The 26,951-nt window shown below is 34.3% G+C and overlaps 1 protein-coding gene across 1 annotated transcript in view; it reads left to right on the top strand.

The window, feature by feature from the left end:
* Window positions 1-19,205, top strand: part of LOC148949675 (uncharacterized) — a 177,707-nt gene extending 158,502 nt beyond the window's left edge. Inside the window, exon 12 of the mRNA XM_089092753.1 lies at window positions 18,280-19,205. Coding sequence (XP_088948879.1) covers window positions 18,280-19,205 — 926 coding nt within the window. The remainder of the gene's footprint in view (window positions 1-18,279) is intronic.
* The last annotated feature ends 7,746 nt before the right edge of the window (window positions 19,206-26,951 follow it).

The following is a 26,951-nucleotide window of genomic DNA, read 5'->3' as shown; positions in this document are numbered from 1 at the left end:
ATTCAGAGTTACAACTATCTTTGGCTAATGTTACTAAAGACAAGCTATTTTCTTGCGAAAACACACAAAATCAGAAAAAATGTTCAGTGTTCCTTTAGTACCTACACAATTAGGCTAAAAATGAAGATATTTATGCACAGTTTTAACTAGCTATTGCTAAGTTTGCTAAAGACAATCTATTTTCTGGCAAAAACACACAAAATCAGAAAAATGTTCAATATTCCTTGAGTACCTACGCAATTAGGCTGAAATGAAGATATTTATGCAGAGTTTCAACTATCTATGGCTAAGTTTGCTAAAGACAAGCTATTTTCTTACGAAAACACACAAAATCTGACAAAATGTTCAATGCTCCTGTAGTACCTACGCAATTAGGCTTAAAAGAATAAATTTATGCGGATTTTCAACTAACTATGGCTAAGTTTGCTAAAGAAAAGCTATTTTATTGCGAAAACACAAACAAAATCAGAAAAATGTTCAATGTACCTTTAGTACCTACGCAATTAGGCTAAAAATGAAGATATTTATGCAGAGTTTCAACTAGCTATGGCTAAGTTTGCTAAAGACAAGCTATTTTCTTGCGAAAACACACAAAATCAGAAAAAAATGTTCAATGTTCCTTTAGTACCTACGCAATTAGGATAAAAATTAAGATATTTATGCACTGTTTCAACTAGCTATGGCTAATTTCTATAAACACAAGAAAAATTCTTGCAAAAACACAAACAGCATCAGAAAAAATATTCGATGTTCCTTTAGTACCTACGCAAGTAGTCAGAAGTGAATATATGTATTCCGAGTTTCATCTATCTACGTACTATCTTTCCATTGTCACGATATTTTCAAAAGAACACACACAAAATCAGAAAAAATGTTCAATGTTCCTTTAGTACCTACGCAATTAGGCTTAAATGAAGATATTTATGCACAGTTTCAACTAACTATGGCTAAGTTTGCTAAAGACAAGCTATTTTCTTGCGAAAACACAAACAAAATCAGAAAAAATGTTCAATGTACCTTTAGTACCTACGCAATTAGGATAAAAATGTAGATATTTATGCAGAGTTTCAACTAGCTATGACTAAATTTGCTAAAGACAAGCTATTTTCTTGCGAAAACACACAAAATCAGAAAAAATGTTCAATGTTCCTTTAGTACCTACGCAATTAGGATAAAAATGAAGATATTTATGCGCGCGCGCATAAATATCTTTATTTAAATACGTACGCGCGCGTACGTAGGCTAACCTAACCTAATCTAACTTAACCTAACCTAACAATATATTTTCTGATTTTGTGTGTTTTCGCAAGAAAATAGCTTGTCTTTAGCAAACTTAGCCATAGCTAGTTGAAACACTGCATAAATATCTTCATTTTTATCCTAATTGCGTAGGTACTAAAGGAACATTGAACATTTTTTATGAGTTTGTGTGTTTTATCTATAAAAAATATAGTCTTTAGAAAAATTAGTCATAGCTAGATGAAACTCTGCATAAATATCTTCATTTTTAGACTAATTGCGTAGGTACTCAAGGTACATTGAACATTTTTTCTGATTTTGTTTGTGTTTTTGCAAGAAAATAGCTTGTCCTTAGCAAACTTAGCCATAGATAGTTGAAACTCTGAATAAATATCTTCATTTAAGCCTAATTGCGTAGGTACTAAAGGAACATTGAACATTTTTTCTGATTTTGTGTGTTTTTGCAAGAAAATAGCTTGTCTTTAGCAAACTTAGCCATAGATAGTTGAAACTCTGCATAAATATCTTCATTTAAGCCTAATTGCGTAGGTACTACAGGAATATTGAACATTTTTTCTAATTGTGTGTGTTTTCGCAAGAAAACAGCTTGTCTTTAGCAAACTTAGCCATATCTAGTTGAAACAGTGCATAAATATCTTCATTTTTATCCTAATTCCGTAGGTACTAAAGGAACATTGAACATTTTTTCTGATTTTGTGTGTTTTCGCAAGAAAATAGCTTGTCTTTAGCAAACTTAGTCATAGCTAGTTGAAACTCTGCATAAATATCTTCATTTTTAGCCTAATTGCGTAGGTACTAAAGGTACACTGAACATTTTTTGTGATTTTTTTTGTGTTTTCGCAAGAAAATAGCTTGTCTTTAGCAAACTTAGCCATAGCTAGTTTAAACTATGCATAAATATATTCATTTCAGCCCACTTGCATAGGTACTAAGGGAACATTGAACATTTTTACTTATTATGAGTGTTTTCATGAGAAAATAGCTTGTCTTTAGAAAACTTAGCCATAGCTAGTTGAAACTCTGCATAAATATCTTCATTTCAGCCTAATTGAGTAGGTACTAAAGGAATATTGAACTTTTTTTCTGATTTTGTGTGTTTTCGCAAGAAAATAGCTTGTCTTTAGCAAACTTAGACATAGTTAGTTGAAACTCTTCATAAATATCTTCATTTCAGCCTATTTGTGTATTTAATAAATTAACATTTAACATTTTTTCTGTTTTTGGGTGTTTTCGAAAGAAAATAGCTTGTCTTTAGCAAACTTAGCCATAGATAGTTGAAACTCTGCATAAATATCTTCATTTCAGACTAATTGCGTAGGTACTAAATGAACATCTAAAATTTTTTCTGATTTTGTTTGTTTTTGCAAGAAAATAGCTTGTCTTTAGCAAACTTAGCCATAGCTAGTTAAAACTGTGCATAAATATCTTCATTTTTAGCCTAAATGCGTAGGTAATAAGGGAACATTGATCATTTTTTCTGATTTTGTGTGTTTTCGCAAGAAAATTACTTGTCTTAGTAAAATTCGTCAAAGATAGTTGAAACTCTGCATAAATATCGTCATTTAAGCATAATTGCGGAGGTACTAAAGAAACATTGAACATTTTTTCTGATTTTGTTTGTGTTTTCTCAAGAAAATAGCTTGTCTTTAGCAAACTTAGCCATAGATAGTTGAAACTCTGCATAAATATCTTCACTTCAGCCTAATTGCGTAGGTACTAAAGGAACATTGAACATTTTTTCTGATTTTGTGTGTTTTCGCAAGAAAATAGCTTGTCTTTAGAAAACTTAGCCAGAGCTAGTTGAAACTGTGCATAAATATCTTCATTTTTAGCCTAATTGTGTATGTACTAAAGGAACACTGAACATTTTACTTCTGATTTTGTGTGTTTTCGCAGGAAAATAGCTTGTCTTTAGCAAACTTAGCCATAGATAGTTGAAACTCTGCATAAATATCTTCATTTAAGACTAATTGCTTAGTTACTAACGCAACATTTTTAATTTTTTTCTGATTTTGTGTGTTTTCGCAAGAAAATAGCTTGTCTTTAGCAAACTTAGTCATAGCTAGTTGAAACTCTGCATAAATATCTTCATTTTTAGTCTCACATGTATGGTATTAATTTTTCTATCTCCCACCTAAAAATTTAGAATTGAACTTTAAATTTCTTTGTGTCTTTGTGAAATAAAGAAGTGAAGTGGAAAATTTCTGTTTTCTCTGGAGAAATTAGAATTGAATTTTGTTCAGTGGTAAAGTTCAGAAGAGAACTTGAAATTTCCTTGACTTCGTTGAGAAAATTTTAAATTGAACTAGAAATTTTTATCTTCCGTGAAAATATTCACAAGTATGGTATTACTATTTCTATCTTCCACCGAAAAATTAGAATTGAAAATTAAATTTCTTTATGTCTTTGTGAAATAAAGAACTGAAGTGGAAGATTTTTGTTTTCTCTGGAGAAATTAGAATTGAAGTGTGTTCTTTGGTAAAGTTCAGAAGAGAACTTGAACTTTTCTTCACTTCGTTGAGAAAATTTTAAATTGAACTCGAACTTTTTTTCTTCCGGGAAAATATTCACATGTATGGTATTACTTTTTCTATCTTCCACCGAAAAATTTAGAATTGAACTTTAAATTTCACTGTCTTTGTGAAATAAAGAACTGAAGTGGAAGATTTTTATTTTCTCTGGAGAGATTAGAATTGAATTGTGTTCTTTGGTAAAATTCCGAAGAGAACTTGAACTTTCTTATCTTCAGTGAAAAATTTGGAACAGTATTTTAAATTTTTCATCTCTTCGAGCCAGATCTGAACTAAAGTGAAAAATTTTATATTATTTGGAAAAATAGAAATGATCAATGACTAATTTCTTTTTCATTGAGACAATTCAGAAGAAAACTTGAACTTTCCTTCACTTCGTTGAGAAAATTTTAAATTGAACTAGAACTTTTTATCTTCCATGAAAATATTCACAAGTATGGTATTACTTTTTCTATCTTCCACCGAAAAATTTTGAATTGAACTTTAAATTTTTTTATGTCTTTGTGAAATAAAGAACTGAAGTGGATTATTTTTATTTTCTCTGGTGAAATTAGACATGAATTTTGTTCTTTTGTAAAATTCAGAAGAGAACTTGAATTCTTCTTCACTTCGTTGAGAAAATTTTAAATTGAACTAGAACTTTTGATCTTCCGTGAAAATAATCACAAGTATGGTATTACTTTTTCTATCTTCCACCGAAAAATTTAGAATTGAACTTTAAATTTCTTTATGTCTTTGTGAAATAAAGAACTGAAGTGGAAGATTTTTGTTTTCTCTGGAGAAATTAGAATTGAAGTGTGTTCTTTGGTAAAGTTCAGAAGGGAATTTGAACTTTCCTTGACATCGTTGAGAAAATTTTAAATTGAACTAGAACTTTTTATCTTCCGTGAAAATATTCACAAGTATGGTATTACTTTTTCTATCTTCCACCGAAAAATTAGAATTGAACTTTAAATTTCTTTATGTCTTTGTGAAATAAAGAACTAAAGTGGAAGATTTTTGTTTTCTCTGGAGAAATTAGAATTGAAGAGTGTTCTTTCGTAAAGTTCAGAAGAGAACTTGAACTTTTCTTCACTTCGTTGAGAAAATTTTAAATTGAACTAGAATTTTTTATCTTCCGTAAAAATATTCACATGTATGTTTTTACTTTTGCTATCTTCCACCAAAAAATTTAGAATTGAACTTTAAATTTCTTTGTCTTTGTGAAATAAAGAACTGAAGTCGAAGATTTTTATTTTTTCTGGAGAAATTAGAATTGAATTGTGTTCTTTGATAAAATTCCGAAGAGACCTTGAACTTTTTTGTTTTCAGTGAAAAATTTGGAACAGTATTTTAAATTTTTCATCTCTTCGAGCCAGATCTGAACTAAAGTGGAAAATTTTTATATTATTTGGAAAAATAGAAATGATCAATGTCTAATTTCTTTTTCATTGAGAAAATTCAGAAGAGAACTTGAAATTTCCTTCACTTCGTTGAGAAAATTTTAAATTGAACTAGAACTTTTTATCTTCCATGAAAATATTCACAAGTATGCTATTACTTTTTCTATCTTCCACCGAAAAATTTAGAATTGAACTTTAAATTTCTTTATGTCTTTGTGAAATAAGGAACTGAAGTGGAATATTTTTATTTTCTCTGGTAAAATTAGAAGAAGAGAACTTGAACTTTCCTTGACTTCGTTGAGAAAATTTTAAATTGAACTAGAACTTTTTATCTTCCGTGAAAATATTCACAAGTATGGTATTACTTTTTCTATCTTCCACCGAAAAATTAGAATTGAACTTTAAATTTCTTTATGTCTTTGTGAAATAAAGAACTGAAGTGGAAGATTTTTGTTTTCTCTGGAGAAATTAGAATTGAAGTGTGTTCTTTGGTAAATTTCAGAAGAGAACTTGAACTTTTCTTCACGTCGTTGAGTAAATTTTAAATTGAACTAGAACTTTTTCCGGGAAAATATTTGGAACACAACTTAAATTTTTTTCATCTCTTTGAGAAAGGTCGGAATTGAATTTAAGAAAATTTAGAATTAAAGTGAAACTTTTTATCTTCATGGAAAATAATCACAATCATAGTATAAATTTTCCTATCTTCTATGGAAAAATTTAGAATTGAACTTTAAATTTTTATGTCTTGGTAAACTTAAAAGTGATATTGAAACTTTTTATTTTCTCTGGAGAAATTAGAAATGAATTATGTTCTTTGATAAAATTCAGAAGAGAACAAGAACTTTTCTATCTTCTATGAAAAATTTAGAACAGTATTTTAAATTTTTTCATCTGTTTGAGAAAAATCTAAACTGAAGTGGAAAATTTTTATATTATTCTGGGAAAATAGAAATGATCAATAGCTTATTTCATTCTCATTGAGAAAATTCAGAATTGAAGTTGAACTTTTCTTCACTTCCTTGAGAAAATTTAAAATTAAAGTGAAACTTTTAATCTTCATAGAAAATAATCACAATCATAGTATAACTTTTCCTATCTTCTATGTAGAAATTTAGAACTGAACTTTAAATTTTTTATGTCATGGCGAACTTAAAACTGAAGTGGCAGCTTTTTATTTTCTCTGGAGAAATTAGAATTGAATTGTGTTCTTTGGTAAAATTCATAAGAGAACTTGAATATTCACGATCAAAGTATAACTTTTCCAATATTCTATGAAAAATTTGGAACATAACTTTAAATTTTTTTCATCTCTATGTGAAAAGTCGGAACTGAATTTAAGAAAATTTAGAATTAAAGTGAAACTTTTTATCTTCATGGAAAATAATCACTATCATAGTATAACTTTTCCTATCTTCTACAGAATAATTTAGAACAGAACTTTAAATTTTTTATGTCTTGGTGAACTTAAAACTGAAGTGGAAGCTTTTTATTTTCTCTGGAGAAATTAGAAATGAATTATGTTCTTTGATAAAATTCAGAAGAGAACAATAACTTTTCTATCTTCTATGAAAAATTTAGAACAGTATTTTAAATTTTTTCATCTGTTTGAGAAAAATCTGAATTGAAGTGGAAAATTTTATATTATTTTGGGAAAATAGAAATGATTAATAACTTATTTCATTTTCATTGAGAAAATTCAGAATCGAAGTCGAACTTTTCTTCTTCCGGGGAAATATTTGGAACAAAACTTTAAATTTTTTTATCTCTTTGAGAATGGTCAGAACTGAATTTAAGAAAATTTAGAATTAAAGTGAAATTTTTTATCTTCATAGAAAATAATCACAATCATAGTATAACTTTTCCTATCTTCTACGGAAAAATTTAGAAGTGAACTTTAAATTTTTTATGTCTTGGGACTTTTCTTGTTCCGGGAAAATATGTGGAATAGAACTTTAAATTTGACTCTTTGAGAAAGGTCGGAACGTAAAAAGTTAAAAAATACCATGTTAAAAAATTCAAGAAAGTATTTACAAATTGGGGTGGGGACTCTTTGAGGTTGGAAAATGGGTTTAGGAATGACATTATGAATGTAACTTGTTCATAAAAGATATAATAAAGCCATAAAAAAGTATTAAAAAATTGGAGAGGGGACTCTTTGGGGGGCCCGGGGAGGGTGTTTGGGGGACCCTTGGGGGAGGGTGTCCCTTCTGTGTCTCAATGCACAAAAAATATTAAAAAAATGGGTAGGGGAGGGGAGGGGGGAGGGGAGGGGAGGGGAGAAGGGGAGGGGGAGGTGACGGTGAGGAGTGGGGAGGAGAGGGAGAGGGAGGGGATGGAGGGGGGCCCTTTGGGAGCCTGGGGGACCTTTGGGGGCCGGTGGAGGGCCTTTGGGGGTCCTGGAGGCCGGTTGAGAGCTTGGGGGACATTTGGTGACCGGGTGAAGGCCTTTGGGACCCCGGTGGTCTTTTGGGAGCTCGATGTGCCTTTGGGGGGCCTGGGGTGGGCCTTTGAGGGTCTGGGGGCCGGGTGGGAGCCCTGGTAACATTTGTGTCCGGGGGACTGCCTGGGGGTTTGGGGGGGGGTATTGGAACCGTTTGGGGTTGGGGTAGGGGACCTCACAACACTGTTCAATGGAACTTGTGTATTATAACGACCACACTCAAAAATCATCTTTTAAATCATCTTTTAAATCAACGTCTCTAACGGTTTCGCCGAAATAATTCCATAAGCTGTCTAAAACCGTTTCGCCCAAATAATCCCTAAAAGTAATTTCATCGTGTTCCTTTTGTTTGGCATCTCAGTGCTTTCACATTTCAAATTTCTAGGAAACCCTTTCCTACGTTAATCTCTTCATCTCATAAATTTTCCTAGCTAAACTATTATGGTTTCGTTAGAATATCAATTTATCTCTCCGACTTAAAGCTCCGTGAAGCTGTATTTAAAAATAGAATTTCTATCTCTTTAGACTCCCGCATAATTCCAAGATAACAAGCGATGTCATTTATAATTCCTGACACTAAAGATCAATGAAGCCCTATTTAAAAAATAGAATATTAATTTTTCTCTCTGACCTAAAGAACGTTTATCCCTCAGACCTAAGATTAAAGAAGCCTTAATGTTTCTTAATTCCCCCTTCGTGAAGCCCTATTTAAAAATAGTATATTAATTTTTCTCTCTGACCTAAAGAACGTTTATCCCTCAGACCTAATATTAAAGAATCATTAATGTTTCTTAATTCCCCCTTCGTGAAGCCCTATTTAAAAATAGTATATTAATTTTTCTCTCTGACCTAATGAACGTTTATCCCTCAGACCTAAGATTAAAGTAGCCTTCATGTTTCTTAATTCCCCCTTCGTGAATCAATAAGCCCTACATCGATTATGTAAATCACCCCTCATGCCAGTACACGTAGCCAAACAACAACACCAGATCGATTGTTCTTGACCCCCATTAGACTCTATCGATAATCCTTGAATAAATTATGTCCCGTCAGCATTAAACTAAATTGTAGATGGCAGCACGGTATTCGTCCCGGGGCTTTAGGGTCACCTCTACTCACAACCCCTCAGGTCTTGGGGCAGGTTATGCCCTGGGGCATATATGGATCGTATGAAAGGGATGCTCGTATAAACTTCTAGAGTTGGCTCATTGTATTGGAAATTGAAAGTTCGAGCTCACTTTTTAATCGTCAAAAGAGATCTGAGGGCAGCTAGCCCCCCCCCCGCCTTCTTTTTCCAAACCCATCTGATGTAAATTTTGAGATAGACATGTCGTTAAAAATAGTTCAAATGGAGATAGCCAGTTTTTTGGAAATTGTTCAAAAATTAGATAACAAGCCCGGGGGATAAGCGTTGTAAGTGTTGTCCTGGGGGCGTAGATGGTTCTTATGGAAGGGACTCTCGTATAAACTTCAGAGGGGGCTCATTTGATTGGAAATTGAAAGTTCTAGTTCAATTTTTAAGAGTCAAAAGATATCCGAGGGCAACTACCCCCCCCTCCCACACACACACACACCCTTTTTCCCCAAACCCATCCGATAAAATTTTTATAGTAGCCATTTCATTAAAAATAGTTCAAAGGTCAGATAAGAAAAATTCCTTTGCCGATGGAGCCCGCCAGGGCCCAGAGGCAGGCGTTATTAACAATGCTCTAGGAGCATATATAGTTCTTATGGAAGTGTTGCTCGTATGAGCTTGAGAGAAGGCTCATATGATTTGAAATTGACAGTTCTTGTTAACTTGTGTAGAGTCAAAAGAGATCGGAAGGCAGCTAGCCCCCCCCTCCTCCGTGCCCTAAGTGCATCAAAGAAAAATTTTAAGATAGACATTTTGTTAAAAATAGTTCAAAGTCCTGATAACAAAAAACTCCGGTGTCGACTCAGCCCCCCAGGGCCCGGGGGTAGGCGTTGTTATTTATGCCCTGGGAGCATATATGGTTGTTTTGGAAGGGATGCTCGTATAAACGTCATAGAGGATTCGTTTGAATGGATATTGAAAGTTGTTATTCACTTTATAAGAGTATAAAGGGATTAACGGGTAGCTAGCCTCACCACACACTCCATTTATTTTTTTTCCTAGAGGCACTTCAAATTCAAGAGGTCGTCGCACAAACTTCAAAGAGGGCTCATCTAACTGGGAATCGAGACTTCTAGTGCCCTTTTTAAGAGTCAAAAGTGATCGGAGGGCAACTGCCCCCCCAAGCCCTTTTTCCCCAAATACATCTGATAAAAAAATTTGAGATAGCAATTTTGTTAAAAATGGTTCAAAGATCATATAACAAAAACTCCTTTACGTATGTCCATTTCGTTTAAAATAGTTCAAAGGTCGGATAAGAAAAACTCCTGTGTCGACACAACTCCTCCAGGGCCCGGGGCAAGCGTTGTAAGTATTGCTCTGGGGACATATATGGTTCTTATGGAAGGTATGCTCGTATAAACTTCGGAGGGCTCATATGATTGGACACTGAAAGTTTTTTTTTACTTTTTAAGATTCAAAGAGATCGGAGGGCAACTAGCCCCCCTCTCCACGCCCTATTTTCCTCAAACCCGTCCGATAAGAACTTTGAGAGAACCATTTTTTCAAAATGGTTCAAAGATCAAATTACAAAAACTCCGGTGTCGACACTGCCTCCCAGGGCCCGGAGGCAGGCATTGTAAGCTATTTCCTGGGGCCGTATGTGGTTCTTATGAAACGGATGCTCGTATAAACTTCAGAGAGGGTTCATTTGAAGGGAAATTAAAAGTTGTAGTTCATTTTCTCAGAGTAAAAAAAATCGGAAGGCAACTAGACCCTCCCGCCCTCCACGCCTTTGGGTTTATCGGATGGATAAACCCATCCGGTGAAAATTTGAGGTTGACCATTTTGTTAAAAATAGTTCAACCATCAGATATTAAAACTCCAGGGTCGACACAACCCCCCAGAGCCCAGGGACAGGCGTTGTAAGTCATGCCCTGGTGGCATATATGGTTGTTATGGAAGAGATGCTCGTATAAACTTCCTAGAAAAGGTAAAAAAAAGGTAAAGGATGCGGCACTAGACCCTTAAGGTCCAAACCGGCGGTGCTGATCTCCGTTTCGTGGCCCTTCAGCCAGGAAGTGCAATGAGGGGCAGGGGGCCAGCCAACCTATGCTTTCGCAAACCCTTCCTCAAAACTTCCTAGAGGGCTCATTTGATTGGAAATTGAAAGTTATAGTTCACTTTTTAAGGGTCAAAAATGATTGGAGGGCAGCTAGTCTCCCCCCACACTCCATTTAGTTTTTTCCCAGAGGCACTTCATATAGAAAGGGTCGTCGTATAAACTTCAAAGGGGGCTCATTCGATTGGAAATCGAGAGTTCTAGTGCCCTTTTTAAGAGTCAAAAGTGATCGGAGGGCAAGTTCCCCCCAATCCCTTTTTTCCCAAATACATCCGATAAAAAATTTGAGGTAACCATTTTGTTAAAAATAGTTCAAAGATCATACTAACAAAAACTCCGTTACGTATGGCCATTTCGTTAAAAATAGTTCAAAGGTCAGATAATAAAAACTACTGTGTCGACCCAACCCTCCCCCCCCCAGGGCCCGGCGAAGACGTAAGTAATGCTCTTGGGTCATATATGGCTCTTATGGAAGGTATGTTCGTATAAATTTCGGAGGGATCATATGATTGGAAAATGAAAGTTCTCGTTCACTTTTTAAGAGTCAAAAGAGATCAGAGGGCAACTAGCCCCCCTTTCCACGCCCTATTTTTCCTCAAACCCGTCCGATAAGAACTTTGAGAGAACTATTTTTTTAAAATAGTTCAAAGGTCAGATAACAAAAACTCCGGTGTCGACACATCCCCCCAGGGCCTGGGGGGAGACATTGTAAGCTCTGTCCTGGGGCAGCATATGGTTCTTATGAAAGGGATGCTCGTATAAACTTCAGAGTGTTCATTTGAATGGAAATTAAAAGTTGTTGTTCATTTTCTCAGATTGAAAAAAGATTGGAGGGCTACTAGCCCCTCCCGCCCTCCACACCTTTGGGTGTATCGGATGGATAAACCCATTGGATAAAAATTTGAGGTGACCATTTGTTAAAAATAGTTCAATCATCAGATATTAAAACTCCAGGGTCGAGACAACCCCTCAGAGCCCAGGGACAGGCGTTGTAAGTTATACTCTGGGGATATATATGGTTCTTATAGAAGGGATACTCTTAAGAGAGGTCATTTGATTGAAAATAGAAAGTTCTAGTTCACTTTAAAGAGTCAAAAGAGACCGAAGCTTAGTTAGTCCCCACACGCCATTTTTCCCCAAACCCATCCGATAAAAATTTGAGATAGCAATTATGTAAAAAATAGTCCAAACATTAGATAATAAAAACTCCAAGGCTGAAACAAACCCATTTTTTCACTTTGATATTGTTATTTTGAAACCAGTTTTGATACTTTAATGAATATTTGATTTGTTTTTAAGTTTGATGTTGAAATAAGGAATTTTTAAAAACTTGAAATTTTGTGCAATCAAAAACGAACAAAATTAATTAAAAAAACTTTCCGAAAAATAAGTTTTTCAAAGAAAAGTAAAGGTCATTTTAAACTTACGCTCAGCTGATGAAAATACCTTTTAAAATTCAAACTCAAAACGACCAGAAATTACTATTAAAGAATAAATGAAACCCGAAACAAACAGAAATTAAATAAACAATCATTGCAAAAAAATACAACAAGTAATAATATAAATGAATAAATAGATCTTAAAGCGAGTAATGCTTAGATTAAATATAAAAATCAAGCTTAAAACGAAAAAAAAATTTTCCTATTGAAGTATAAATTAAACTTAAAACGAACAGAAATTAAATAAACAATCAATGCAAACAAACATACAATAGATATTAATGTAAATGAATAAATACATCTTAAAACGAGTTAAAACGAGCAAATCGAGCTTGATGAACAAAAATCACTACAAACAAGAGTTTGGTATGACCTCCTTCTCTCACTGTAAAAGTCTAAAACCTACTGCTTCATTGACACTTTACTGAAAACTATATGTGTTTTTAACAGTCTTGGAAAGTATAAACAACATCAAATTGAATATTTGATGTATAATGATATTAATTGTTGAAAGATCCATCAGTTCAAGAATTTATTTCTCTGTAATTGTATTTTTATTTTTAATTATGTAAGAACTGAAAAAGAAAATATTTGTAATATAATTCTTTTTCAGTTAAGCGCCAATGACGCAGTAGGCTTTTGGTTTTTATTTACAGTTAGGAAAGGGGGCAGTATCCAAACTCTTGTTTGTAGTGAAACTATATTCGTCTTTAACAACTTTAAAAAGAGTTAATAAATTAAACTGAATTTTTGATGTATAATGATATTAATTGCTGAAAGCTCATCAGCTCAAAATTTTACTATAAATTTAATGCTTATTTTCAATATTAAGTGCAAAAGAAAATATTTGTCATAAAATTGGTTTTCAGTAAAGCGCCAATGACGCAGTAGGCTTTTGGTTTTTATTTACAGCTAGGAAAGGGGGCAGTATCCAAACACTTGTTTGTAGTGAAACTATATTCGTCTTTAACAACTTCAAAAGAGCTAATAAATTAAACTGAATATTTGATGTATAATGATATTAATTGCTGAAAGCTCATCAGCTCAAAATTTTACTATAAATTTAATGCTTATTTTCAATATTAAGTGCAAAAGAAAATATTTGTCATAAAATTGGTTTTCAGTTAAGCGCCAATGACGCAGTAGGCTTTAGGCTTTTACAGTGAGAGAAGGAGGTCATAGCCAAACTCTTGTTTGTAGTGATTTTTGTTCGTTTCAAGCTTGATTTGCATATTCTATTTAAGTTTCACTCGTTTTAAGATTTATTTATTAATTTACATTAATAACTACTGCATATTTATTTGCACTAATTGTTTATTTAATTACTGTTCTTTTTAAGTTTTATTTATGCTTCAATATGAAAATTTATTTTTTCGTTTTAATGTTGATTTTTATATTCAATCTAAGCATTATTCGCTTTAAGATCTATTTATTCATTTATATTATTACTTGTTGTATTTTTTTGCAATGATTGTTTATTTAATTTCTGTTCGTTTTGGGTTTCATTTATTCTTTAATAGTAATTTCTGGTCGTTTTGAGTTTGAATTTGAACAGGTATTAGTATCTGTTGAGCTTAAGTCTAAAATGGCCTTTAAATTTATTTTAAAAACTTATTTTTCGGATAGTTTCTTTTAATTAAGAACAGAAAATAATAACCGCGCAAAGTTTCGTCTCCTGGTACAAAAATTATTGTTGTAAATTTTCACCATGCGTATCATTTAATGTGAAGCAAATAAGAATCCACAACTCCATGACACTCAGTCCAAAAATCTGAATCTATGATTCTTTTCACAGCTATCAGACGGGAACGTCTTTCGCTAAAAGCTCGTAATCAACTGATGGGTTTTGTTTTGTTGGAACCAAGTTATGTTTTTGAAACTCCTCTTATGCTGAAGGCTGTCAACCTTCAGGGATCTCTAATTTCAGTCGGCAGATGGCTTATGAAAAATATTAAGGGGCTTGGGAGAGGGAAATGAATTTTTTCAATGTCGTCACCTGTCTAGATTATCTTTTACATCGAAAAATGGCAGTATGGCCATTTTCAAAGAAAATGTAGTGCCATTGTAAAAAAATTTGAAAAAATTTAAAACTTTGAGAAAAAATTTACAGATTAACTGGATATATTTATAAATACAGCTATTGTTCGTTTAATAATACAATATTATTTTTAATATTTGATTGAGGCTTCATTAATTTTTAATCATTAATGCAAGTTTCAGTTTCTGGGTCTTTTTTTACAAAGACAGGTAAAAAAGATCCAGTTATAGCCATTATACCCAGTTATAGCCAAGTTATATCCATAGGATTAAAAAAAAGATAAATATTCTCCAGAGCCATTGATAGCATATAGGGCGTCGGATCAAAGTTTCAGTTTCTGTTTTTTTTTTTTTTTTTTTTTTTTTTTTTTTTTTTTTTTTTTTTTTTATATATATTACAGAGACATGTAAAAAAAGAACCAGTTATAGCCATTATTGCCAGTTGTAGCCAAGTTATAGCCTTAGGATGGAAAAAAGATAAAAATTCTCCAGAGCCATTGATAGCACATAGGACGTCGAATCAAAGTTTCAGTTTCTGGGTCTTTTTTACAAAGACAGGTAAAAAAGACCCAGTTATAGCCATTATAGCCAATTATAGCCAAAAGTTATAGCCATAGGATTGAAAAAAAGATAAATGTTCTCCAGAGCCATTGATAGCACATAGGGCATCGAATCAAAGTTTCAGTTTCTGGGTCTTTTTTTTACAGACACATGTAAAAAAAAAAGATCCAGTTATAGCCATTATAGCCAGTTAAAGCCAAGTTATAGCCATAGGATGGAAAAAAGATAAAATTTCTCCAGAGCCATTGATAGCACATAGGGCGTCGAATCAGTTTCAGTTTCTGGGTCATTCTTACAGAGAGGTAAAAAAGACCCAGTTATAGCCATTTTAGCCAAGTTATAGCCATAGGATTTAAAAACAGATACAAATTCTCCGAGGCCATTGATAGCACATAGGACGTCGAATCAAAGTTTCAGTTTCTGGGTCTTTTTTACAGATACATTTAAAAAGGACCCAGTTATAGCCATCATAGCCAAGTTATAGCCATATGATTTAAAAACAGATAAAAATTCTCCAAAGCCATTGATAGCACATAGAGCGTCGAACCAAAGTTTCAGTCTCTGGGTCTTTTTTACAGAGACATGTAAAAAAGACCCAGTTATAGCCATCATAGCCAAGTTATTGCCATATGATTTAAAAACAGATAAAAATTCTCCAAAGCCATTGATAGCACATAGGGCGTCGAATCCAAATTTCAGTTTCTGGGTCTTTTTTACAGAGACATGTAAAAAAGACCCAGTTATAGTCATCATAGCCAGTTATAGCCATGGGATTAAAAAAAAAGATTAAAATTCTCCAGAGCCATTGATAGCACATAGGGCGTCGAATCAAAGTTTCAGTTTTTGGGTCTTTTTTACAGAGACAGGTAAAAAAGACCTAGTTATAGCCATTATAGCCAGTTATAGCCATGGGATTAAAAAAAAGATAAAAATTCTCCAGAGCCATAGGGCGTCGAATAAAAGTTTTAGTTTCTTAGTCTTTTTTACAGGGACAGGAAAAAAAAAGGACCCAGTTATAGCTAAGTTATAGCCATAGGATTTAAAAAAAGATAAAAATCCTCCAAAGCCATTGATAGCACGTAGGGTGTCGAATCAAAGGTTCAGTTTCTAAGTATTTTTTACAGAGACGGGTAGCAGGCCTGCCACCCAACCATACGGCAGTGGGCCCCGTATAGTCAAGTGGAGTATCAATCCATTGTGTTACGACGTAGTTTTCTTATTGGTGCTTTAAATAAATACGGATCCAATAAATAATATATAAATAGGGTCTACCTAAATGAATAAAGACTCTAAATAAATAGGGTGTTACCCCCAGGCATCTCTTCATTGTATGGACTATCTTTAGGCCAAGCCTGTAATAGGAGTTTTGTGGAGTAATATCTCCTTTTATTGCAAAAACTAAGGACTTCATCTTAAATTGTGTTGTTTGAGGGGGTTGCTGGGATTTTAGGGGGCTGGCAGCCCACGTTCTAAATTAACGAGAGCTTGTTTCAGATAGGAAAGGTTTTTTCAAATTTCTTATAAAATGGTTTTCAAAATAACATTTTACTATTAAGACCAATCGAGATAATAGTTACCATTCCTGAGTCAGCTGCAAATTGAAATGCTTTCTCATTAGCAAGCTTTTTTAAACGTGTTTTTTAAGTTTTGGTTATTATGGGCCGTGGTTCGTTCTTTACTAGGTTGCAGCTGTCGGTGCAACCATGATATGTCTAACTAGTGCGACTAAAAGAGGAAGAGTTGAAAGGGGTAGTAATCCTTCTGTCTTATATTTAAACTAGCTCTGGATGAACCATGAAACCGATGAAAAAGTGATATTAGACAGATGTCAATTTTTTTTGGAGGGGGTTGCATCACTCCATCCCCCCCTTCCCACTATAGTTCGATTTCAATAGCGAATGCTTAATGACAAAAGCAATATGATAAAAGCTAAATTGTTTGTATCTAAATTGTTCGCATAACAATAAGTTTTTAGTTTAAATACCGGAATTCAACCTGTAAATAAAACCCTTGGTATTACCTAGCTTTTCTAGATTTGAGGGTTTTTGTTACGTCTGTCACTATCTTCCCTTCAAAATTTATCTCTCTCTTTTCTGCATCTCTCTCATTTCTTAACATTAATTTCTACTTCCTTTCCTAAACTTGTGTTTTTGTTTGTATCGTGTGTGCTGCTTATTTTTGTGTTGTTTTTGTTTTGTTTGTGTTGTGTGTTTGTTCTTGGAATCAGTATCCATGACGTCTAGTATGAAGTATAAGTTTACGAGATGTATGATATCTTAGATTTCTATGAAAATCACTGGACTAATGAAAGGATTGACGCTTACGTTTGATTTTTTTTAATGAAATGTTAAATTAAATTAATAAAAAATAAATTACATTAATATTTAAATTAAATATTACAAAAAATAATGAATGGTTTATCAGCCTTGCGAGGGAAAATTTCTAACTTTTCTGCTGAAATGATTTCAGATTGATATACTTCGGTAACTCAAAAGTATATATGGATGAAGTCCATAAATTTTGTTAAGATAGGAGGTTTAATTTTAACTAGAAATATAATATGAAGAACCACAAGTGGGAGGAGGGCACTTATGGGAAAACGGAGGTACTTATGGGAAAACGGAATGTAATTTTTTTAAATAGTATTTTTTCTCAGAAACTAAAATAATGAATTGCGAAAAAAAATCTACTCAAAAATTTAATATACAATCATAGCTTTGTATCGCCCGTAGTTTCCGTGCAATAATCTATTGCGAGGTACAGCGTTAGTTATCCTTCAGCGACACCTGGATGTTTTTATTTTTCAAAAAACTATTTTAAAACTAACTTCAAAATTGGTAAGTTCATAAATTAGTTATAAAGGTAAAACAACCAAGTAAGAAAACGGTGTTATAGGTTTAACCGGGCAATGTAAGCATGATTCTAATTTAATTAAGCATAAAAGTACACCCGACGTAAAATCTTTGCATTGCGTGTTTTGGTTTCAATATCAGTTAACATGGGAACCATGCTCAACAGGGGCGTAATTTGCTATGGGACAGGGGAGCAACTGCCCCTCTCAAACCTCGGTTTGCCCCCTAGACACATTTTCCCCCCGTAGGCACAGTTTTCCCCACCCCCAGCTGAAATCTAGTTCCTTCAAAAATCGTGTCAAAACTAACATAAGCCTGCATAATTCAAGCATCCACAGAAATGGGTCAGTTTTCTTTAGTATATCTTTACCTTTACGGGTACTATATGGTTCATTTTTCTGTTTTCATTATCGTTTTATTGATTTGGAAAAAGTGGCTCCAATTTTGCCCCCTCCCCTCCCTCAGTATTTTGACGAAATTACGCCACTGACGTTCAAAAAACCTTGAGCATTGTTGTGCCTCTATTTTTTTACCAGTCCATTCTTACAAACCATTTCAGTCTTTATTTTCTACTTTTCAGACAAGGAGAAGCTGAATGAGCGGAGTGAACTGAGTGAGCGAAGAGAGGACATAGAGGAAATAGAAGAAAGATTTGCACACCGAAAGTACCCTCCCTCGAGGTCTTTCCCTAAGTATCTTCGTTTATTTTCTCCTAAGAAGTCTCCTAGAAACTCTCCTGTGAGGCTAGTATCGAAACGGGATTTATGGAAAAGAATGGATAGAAAATATAAAATTCTGAGAGATGAACTAAAAAGAAAGTGCCGATTTTTAGAGAAGCATCCGAAAAATCATGACTTGTATAAAATCGAATGGGAGAAGTTTTTAGAGAAGCAATCTAAAGAGTTAGCAAAAGCAGGAAAGGATATCGGTGAATATAATTTTGGCCCAGAATGGGATGTTTATTGGCGGGAAAGAATGAAAGCCATTGATGAAAAGGAATTAATAATGAAAAAAGATGAATCAATTGAAAAGCAGCAATTAGAAGGATATGACCCAGAAGAGGAAGTAAAACAGGAATCAAGTCGGAGCAGGAAATCCTTGACAAAGCAAAAAGGAATGGAAGAGAGAGCTATGAGAAACCCGTCCCCTCCTACCTCTTCGAAAGTAGAGCGTCGGTGGAAATCAACCGAAGAGTTTAGGTCTCTTAAAAGAGAGGAAAGATCTAGATCACCTAGAAATAGGAGTCCTGAAAGACATTCAAGAGCCGAGAAAATTTCGTCTAGACGTAAATCCCCCGGGTCTAAGGACATCACTGTGTTGAAGGTCATTCGGCATCTTAGTACACTCGAAAACGAGCTTCACTCTTTGGTGCCAGAGATTAATTTCGTTTTTTGTAGGGCTGTTGATGTAGAAAAGGATGCTTTTGAAGGTTCAAACAAGCTTTTGGAAGACACCTCAGTGAGGGACCTGCTAGATATGATTAAAGAAAGACTAATCATAAAATAAGACTCCGGTTCTGTTGAAAAAAGCATGAGAAAGATGGCGAAGAAAGGAATTGAGCTCATTGTAGCTCTTTCTTCTAAGTATTCACCTTTGAAGGTGTCCCCTAAACCTAACTCAACTTCACCCATGATGTTAGCGCTGCCAAAGAAACAGATCGATAGAAGTTCTGATATTTCTGTAGATAGCTCATCCACAATAGGTCAAGAAAGTAGATTTGAAGAGACTTTATTGAATGGGACTGCAGAAAGTTTGCCTAAATTAAGGATTGTAGTAGAGCCAGAACCATCTGGCCCATCAAATGTAGAGGTCCAGTCCCTTTTTTCTTCGAATCTTCACTTTCAATCTGCCGTCAACACAAATGATAATGTTGTTTCAACTTTAGAAACTGTATCTAAAGACGTTCCATCAAAGTTAATTGTTGAAACTTTACCCTTATTAGAAGCTAAAACTGAACCAGGACTCCAAACAAATTTAGAAGTCGAATCAGCTTCATTTTCCGATTCTCTCGTTCAATCCGCCCTTAATACAAGTGATAACGCTGTTTCAACTTTAGAAATTGTATCCAAAGACGTTCCATCAAACTTGATTGTTGAAACTTTACCCTTAATAGAAGTTAAAACTGAGCCAGGACTCCTGACAAATTTAAATGTCGAATCAACTTCATTTTCCGATTCTCTCGTTCAATACGCCCTTGATAAAAGTGCTAATGCTGTTTCAACTTTAGAAACTGTATCCAAAGACGTTCCACCAAACTTGATTGTTGAAATTTTACCCTTATTAAAAGTTAAAACTGAGCAAGGACTCCTAACAAATTTAGAGGTCGAATCAACTTCGTTTTCCGATTCTCTCGTTCGATCCGCCCTTAACACAAGTACTAATACTGTTTCAACTTTAGAAACTACATCCGAAAACGTTCCACCAAACTCGATTGTTGAAACTTTACCCTTATTGGAAGTTAAATCTGAGCTAGCTGTACCCACAACACCAAATATTAACGTTGAATAAGTTCCAGTTTCGATTACTCTCTTTCCGTCTGTTTCAAATATAATTGCAAATAATATACTGACTCTTGAACCTGCGGACAATCAACCGGATAATACTTTTGGAACTTCAACCTTGTTAGAAGTTAAGACTGAGCCACCAGAACCCTCCCCATCAAATGTAGGGGTCGAACAAGTTTCATTTTCGAATCCTCTCTTTCCATATGTCCAAAATACAGACACTAACGATGTGTCGACGTTAGAAACTGTGTCCATAGACACTTACTCGAATTTGACTGCTGAAACTGGACCTTTTCTACGAGTTAAAACTGCTTTGGTATCCCCCCGCCTATCAGTTTCATATTCACATGCCCTCTTTCCGTCCGCACAAAATTCTGATCCTGATACTGTTTTAAAGTCTGCTGGAGAAACAGATTTGGTCACTGACTTGGTTCAAGTACCTGCGAATGCTGTCTCACCTCCCTTATGTTGTACTGACGGTGAAAAATTCATGGATCTCAGCATGGCTGACATTGTAACTTTGATCAACAACTCAAGTAAACTAGACAGCACTAATCAGTATAACCTACGAAGGGTTTTGAAAACACTTCAAATCGACAGGCCCGACTTATTCAAAGAGTTGCAAGTATTGTTGTCCTCTGGTCGCTCGAAACCAGCTCGAGAGCGCTCACCTTCCCCCCTAAGATCGAAAAAGAAAGTTCTGCTTGAAGAAGGAGTAAATCCGTCTTCACTACCCAAACCAGAGTCCATGGCTATTTCTCAAAAGCTTGGAATCTCCTTCGATTTGGAGGGCGATCATTCTGAAGAAGAGCCACATTTGCCAAAGCACAAGGAAAATTAGATTAGTATGTAACTTTATCTGCTCCTCGAGATACACCTCGTGCCTCTAACCTCTAACGTGACTTAGTTTTTTCTTGAAATATTGATTCGTTTTTATTCAAAAAATTTTGATGCATCCAGTGTTTTAATTCTTTTTTTCCAGTTCTTAATATTGTCAGGTGTTCGAAAATTGAATAAGAAGCTGAAGAGGAAAAGTTAGGAAAGAAGCTGAAGAGAATTGAAGAAGAAGCTTAAGAGAAGCTCAACGTTAGAATGCCCCTAAAGTAGGGTTTCTCAAACTAAGATACACATCACGCTTCGTTTCAGCCTGAGTCCTATGGGCTTTGTCAGAGAGAGTAAGCTACAGTAAAAAATGCCAAAGATATTTGCAATATATACTGTTGGGGCTACCTGCTTCCCAACATCTAACTTCTGGCTTTAATGTGACAATCAAGATCCGTCTGCTGATTCTGGGCAATTCTGCTTATTCTGGCCAAAATCGTGGCCAAATTTCAACTAATTATTTGTTTTTTGCCAAAATTATAACCTGGCTCTGCAGTTGGCTGATTCTTTTTTCTTGAAATCTACTCTAAACCCCAACCTCTCAGTCGTAATGCAGCAGTATATTTACTTTGATGCGAAAGTTTTCTATAGCTTTTTCTTCTGTTTTACGTTTTGAAAGATTTTGATGAATACAGTGTTTTGAATTGTGTTTTATTTATAAACTGTTGACAACGATCATGTGTGCATAAATTTATCAGGGGGGGGGGGCATGAAATAGATATCTGAAACAATTCCAGAAGCATGCTAATTATGTGGGAAGTGTAACAATAGGTAGGAACAATCAAGAAATTTTTGGGAATTTATGAGGGTTTTTGGCCCAAAGGCCCCCCTTTCGTTTATACTTGTGACGTTAATCCAGTTCTTTTGCCTGAAAGTCCACTATTCTCAACTTGCAAGTAGCAGCTTGTACTACAAATCAACGACAAGGATAAGCTGGCCTACTGATGCTTTTATGAATTTCTACTAAGTTATGAAGATTCCTAAGTCAATCAACTGTAGTCAATCGAGGCGTGCGTCCTGAAAATCAGATCATTGGCCCCTCTTCTTTCTGGGTTGGATTGACAATGTATCCCAATCTTTGAATATTTCTTCTTTTCTCAGGAAAAGTCTTCTAGGCTTCTTTTTGGGACAATTCACTTGCGGCTGAATGAGATGTTGCCTTATTATGTAAATTCTCTAGTCGAAAAAATTACGTCACTATTATAGTAAACGGCGTAATCGTAAACACTTATTATAGATATTCGAAATATGGATGAATATGTACACATGTAGATCTGCTAATTAGGTAAAAAAAATGTTATATAATGGTAGTAGGGTTTATCCAATTCAATAAGTCAGCATAAATTGACTGCTATATATAGTGTTGTAGCTTTAGATCCATTAACAGTTTGAAAGCAAGTATGAAAAAATCTCTTTTTGAAGATTGGGTTAAAGTTTTTACGTCTGTGAGGGGGTTTGAATTCAATCCTTAGTTTAACCTTACTTAACTAGTTAAGTAAGTGTGAGCCTAAAAGACAGACTTCTTCTTCTTCTTCAAATATTTCATCTTAGCAATGTTGAAAAGCCAATAAAATTTCTTCCTTCTTTTTGTGCTCCTTCTTGTTTTCTGACTCATGGAATGATTGGTATTTAAACCTGGCTGGGTTTTTTAATATATTACATTCTGATACATCAGTTTGCCTAGTCAAAAATCCAAAAAAAATTGATATTGATCCATCTTTATGAAAAAATGTGAAATTGATTGAAAATTTTGTTATAAAACATGCTAAATGTCAGATTAAAACTGAATATTTGTGTTTGGTGGAAATTCTATTTTGACTGAAAATTTTGTAATATTTCTGTATGGGCTGGTTTAAAGTAAACAGCCAAATAATATACAAAATGTATGTATCAGGTTACTTAATATATGATTGTTTTGGAGATTAAAATGAAAACGACAAAAAAGTTAGAAATATAGAAATGGTAAAAAACATGGACGGAGGAGTTCAAGCTCCATATATTTTTATGTTTTCTGGTGGTGCTGGAGTTATTATAAGTTAAAATCTCGGACACAGTTATATACCTACTACTATCTTCGCTTGATAACGGTTCTGTCATAACTGATACTTCGGTTTAAAAAAAAAAAAAAAAAAAAAAAAAAAAAAGGAGTTTTTACTGTTCGGGGCTTAGAATTCGATTCTGCGACAAAAAAGTTAGAAATATAGAAATGGTAAAAAACATGGACGGAGGAGTTCAAGCTCCATATATTTTTATGTTTTGTGGTGGTGCTGGATTTATTATAAGTTAAAATCTCGGACACAGTTATATACCTACTACTATCTTCGCTTGAGAATGGTTCTGTCATAAATGATACTTCTGGTTAAAAAAAAAAAAAAAAAAAGAAAAAAAAAAGGAGTTTTTACTGTTCGGGGGTTAGAATTCGATTCTGCGACAAAAAATTTAGAAATATAGAAATGGTAAAAAACATGGACGGAGGAGTTCAAACTCCATATATTTTTATGTTTTCTGGTGGTGCTGGAGTTATTATAAGTTAAAATCTCGGACACAGTTATATACCTACTACTATCTTCGCTTGAGAATGGTTCTGTCATAACTGATACTTCTGGTTAAAAAAAAAAAAAAAAAAAAAAAAAAGGAGTTTTTACTGTTGGGGGCTTATAATTCGATTCTGCGACAAAAAAGTTATAAATATAGAAATGGTAAAAAAACATGGACGGAGGAGTTCAAACTCCATATATTTTTATGTTTTCTGGTGGTGCTGGAGTTATTATAAGTTAAAATCTCGGACACAGTTATATACCTACTACTATCTTCGCTTGAGAACGGTTCTGTCATAACTGATGCTTCTGGAAAAAAAAAAGAAAAAAAAAGGAGTTTTTACTGTTCGGGGCTTGGAATTCGATTCTGGTTATAAGATTATGCGAAAGTGCGTATATAACAATCCAAGAAGAAGAAAAACTTAGTTTTTTTTTTTATTCTTGTCTGTCGTGTCTAAAATTTCGTCTTTTTTTGTGTACGAGGAATTGTATTTTGTACTTAGAACGGAAAAATACCCTAGTATGGACTTTATTTTTTGTCGTGTTTCCACTGATGTTGTGAAAATAAGTGATGTTGTAAAAATTAGATGAAACTGAAAAAAATAAAGCCAAAAAGAAAATAACAATTTGGAAATGATTAAGATTTAATGACCTATTCTTTTGGTCTTTTTGAGAAGGTGTATATTCCAAAAAGACAAAGTAGCTAAAAATAGAAGAGAACTTATGGGTGTAATGAAAAAAAGCTGAAATTTTGGGGAGGGGCAGATTCGAAACCACACAGAGTATGCAAAACGTGTCCTTACTCTTTACATTTGTAAAATGTTGTATAAAAACAACATAAATAAAAGTTCAAGGACATCAGCTCCCAGTCTTACACAGTTACCATCTAGCAAGACACGAAGTAGAACACCAGATGCTGCAAGAAAGAACATGGAATAATTTACCTGTGTTGGGTCGCGCAGTAACAGAGTTAAAACTAAACGGAAGATTCTTGAACAGGGCTTCCAGCTTTTCGTCTTAGCTGAAGTACAGAGATGCATTTGATTATCAATACAACTTGAGCGCTTGTGTGCTGAAGACAGACCTGTTTGATTAAACTGAGAAAAAATTAGTTGGGTCGAAAATGGCGAAGGATTGACTCAAGAAGCCAATGAAAAGCCTGGAGCACACTGCAAGAGCTATAAACAAAGATCGAAGGTAATAATGGCCGAGCCAGTTAAAATGTCCTTGTGATATGCTTTAACTTGAAAATCTGTCTTGCACATTTTTTGGAAATGATGTGTCTTGTTTCTTCTACAAAAGCATTCTTGTACTTCTTAACTTTGACCAAAATGAAAAAAATATATAAATAGAATAAACAAAAACAACGTCATAACGGAAAATATCAAGAAACTTGCGTGCGTAACATAAAATAAATATGGAAGGCAAAAGAGAAAATATCCAAAAGTAGAATTTTTACAATCAGAGGGTTTTTAACGCCCAGTTAAAATAGCAACGTCAAACCTCCAAGAAGGACATCAAATCGTCCTGCAATATGTCCTCCCTCTCAAGTGGACACTTAAAAGTTTTGCAAAATATTTGGGATTTTCTGGCGGAAAAAGGGACAAGGAAAGCAAAGGCTGTGAACAGGATGGAACAGATAAGGGCTTTTCGTCAGATTTTCAACGTTCACGTTGACAAACTGAAAAAGTCTAACGTTGAAACTTTAATGTTGACAAGCTGAAAAAGTGACGAGATGGATTTCACCATAGTTTGAACGTCGCTACTATTTAATATGAGGTGAGTGCTTTGGCACTGAGCTGTGATGGCTAGGTATTTTCACTACTAAATACCTTTAATATTAAAAGCTTCAGAAAAACGGACTTTTCATTGTATCTGGCACCATGCTTAATTGTTCAATCGAATTCATACTTAAATTGTTGAGTCTTTTTAACAAAACCATTCTAATGACGGCTTAACTAGCTCTATACCTCAATCCATTATGGGTGCCAAAAAGTGCCGTTTTTAATGCCATGTGCAATCGACCCAATTAATATAAAGGAGCTAGATGTAAACATTAACTTTCAAATGAGCCCTTAATCATCTCTCCACAATCATCCAACCAACCAGAACGGAGACAGGAAGTGCCAGCTGAAATAAGGTTTTCGTTACTTTTCATGACGGGTAGCTGTAAACTGTTGGTTAAAAATTTTAGGCCATGACGATTTCCATTTCTTATTTTGTTCCTCAAGGGGGAAAATTTCGTTTTGTTTTCTTTTTTTAAGGCTGAATGAGCCAGGCTAATTCCATTAGATAAAGTGGCGGAACGCTGCCACAACAACGGCACCGGTAGCGTACCATCGAAATTTTTATTCCCACTGGCACGTCTTTTGTTAATCGTGTGTGCTGCCAATTAACTGGCGCAGTGTCGTGGTCTATCTTGTACTCTTGAAAAAAGTGTCAAATGTGTAAGTTATGCTGGGCCGCAGCAGCAACAGACAAAATCCGTGCAAAGCTCCAGTTAAATGTTTCAACCGTGGAAGTAGAAGACCAATGTAAATCTTAAGAATTGTATAGACTTTAAAATAATATATGTCGTCGGAAAACATGCAGCGTTTCCATGAGTTTTCGCATATACGATTATTTGCATGCAAACACGATTATTCTGCCAGATATACGAATATTGAAGCTGCGTAAAATCTGTCAGATTTCCAAAAATATCGTACAAGTTCATGAATCTCAACTTTTCCGATAATTTTGATAAATAAATCGCATCAAATTAATAGGCTGGGCAAGATCAAAACGGCTATTGAAAATTGATTTTGTCAATTTGAAACAATAGAATACTATAATCTAAAGCTGATAAAGCCCATGCGAATAGGTTGCTTGCAATGAAAGCATTGGATAAAGTCGTAGAAAAAGTTGGAGTTGAAGGTGAGATTAGTAGGTTAATTAAGGTGGCACAGCCTCATTTGAACACTATAGGCCAGTTTGTTTCGTTTTGTTCAATATCGCCTAGGTTCTGCACAAAAGGGTCTTCATTGGGCATAACTGTCAAATATCAAGACTAGAATGGGGCAGATGGATTCTAGCATGGGTACTTTTGAGAAGTCAATTTGTTTCTAAGCTAGAACAGAAGTAAAAAAAGGGAATATACCATTTGATTTTCACTTACAGGTATTTTTAAATGTTATCATTACTGACATTTCTTATGCATCCCAGTTCCTTAACCTAATAAAACAAGATATAGGCCTTGCTTTGGGCTATTTAAAAAATAGCTGAATTAGTATGCTGTTTTTTCCTATTGGCTTTATTGATGTTACAATCCAATTATTGGTAATAAATCAACA

The sequence above is a fragment of the Artemia sp. Qi Xiang Cuo genome, chromosome 8 (genome assembly GCF_049724085.1).
Source record: "Artemia sp. Qi Xiang Cuo chromosome 8, ASM4972408v1, whole genome shotgun sequence".
In the NCBI taxonomy this organism is placed as follows: Eukaryota; Metazoa; Arthropoda; class Branchiopoda; order Anostraca; family Artemiidae; genus Artemia; species Artemia sp. Qi Xiang Cuo.
The sequence above is the reverse complement of the archived record's forward strand: the minus strand, read 5'-3'. Positions and strand labels throughout refer to the sequence as shown.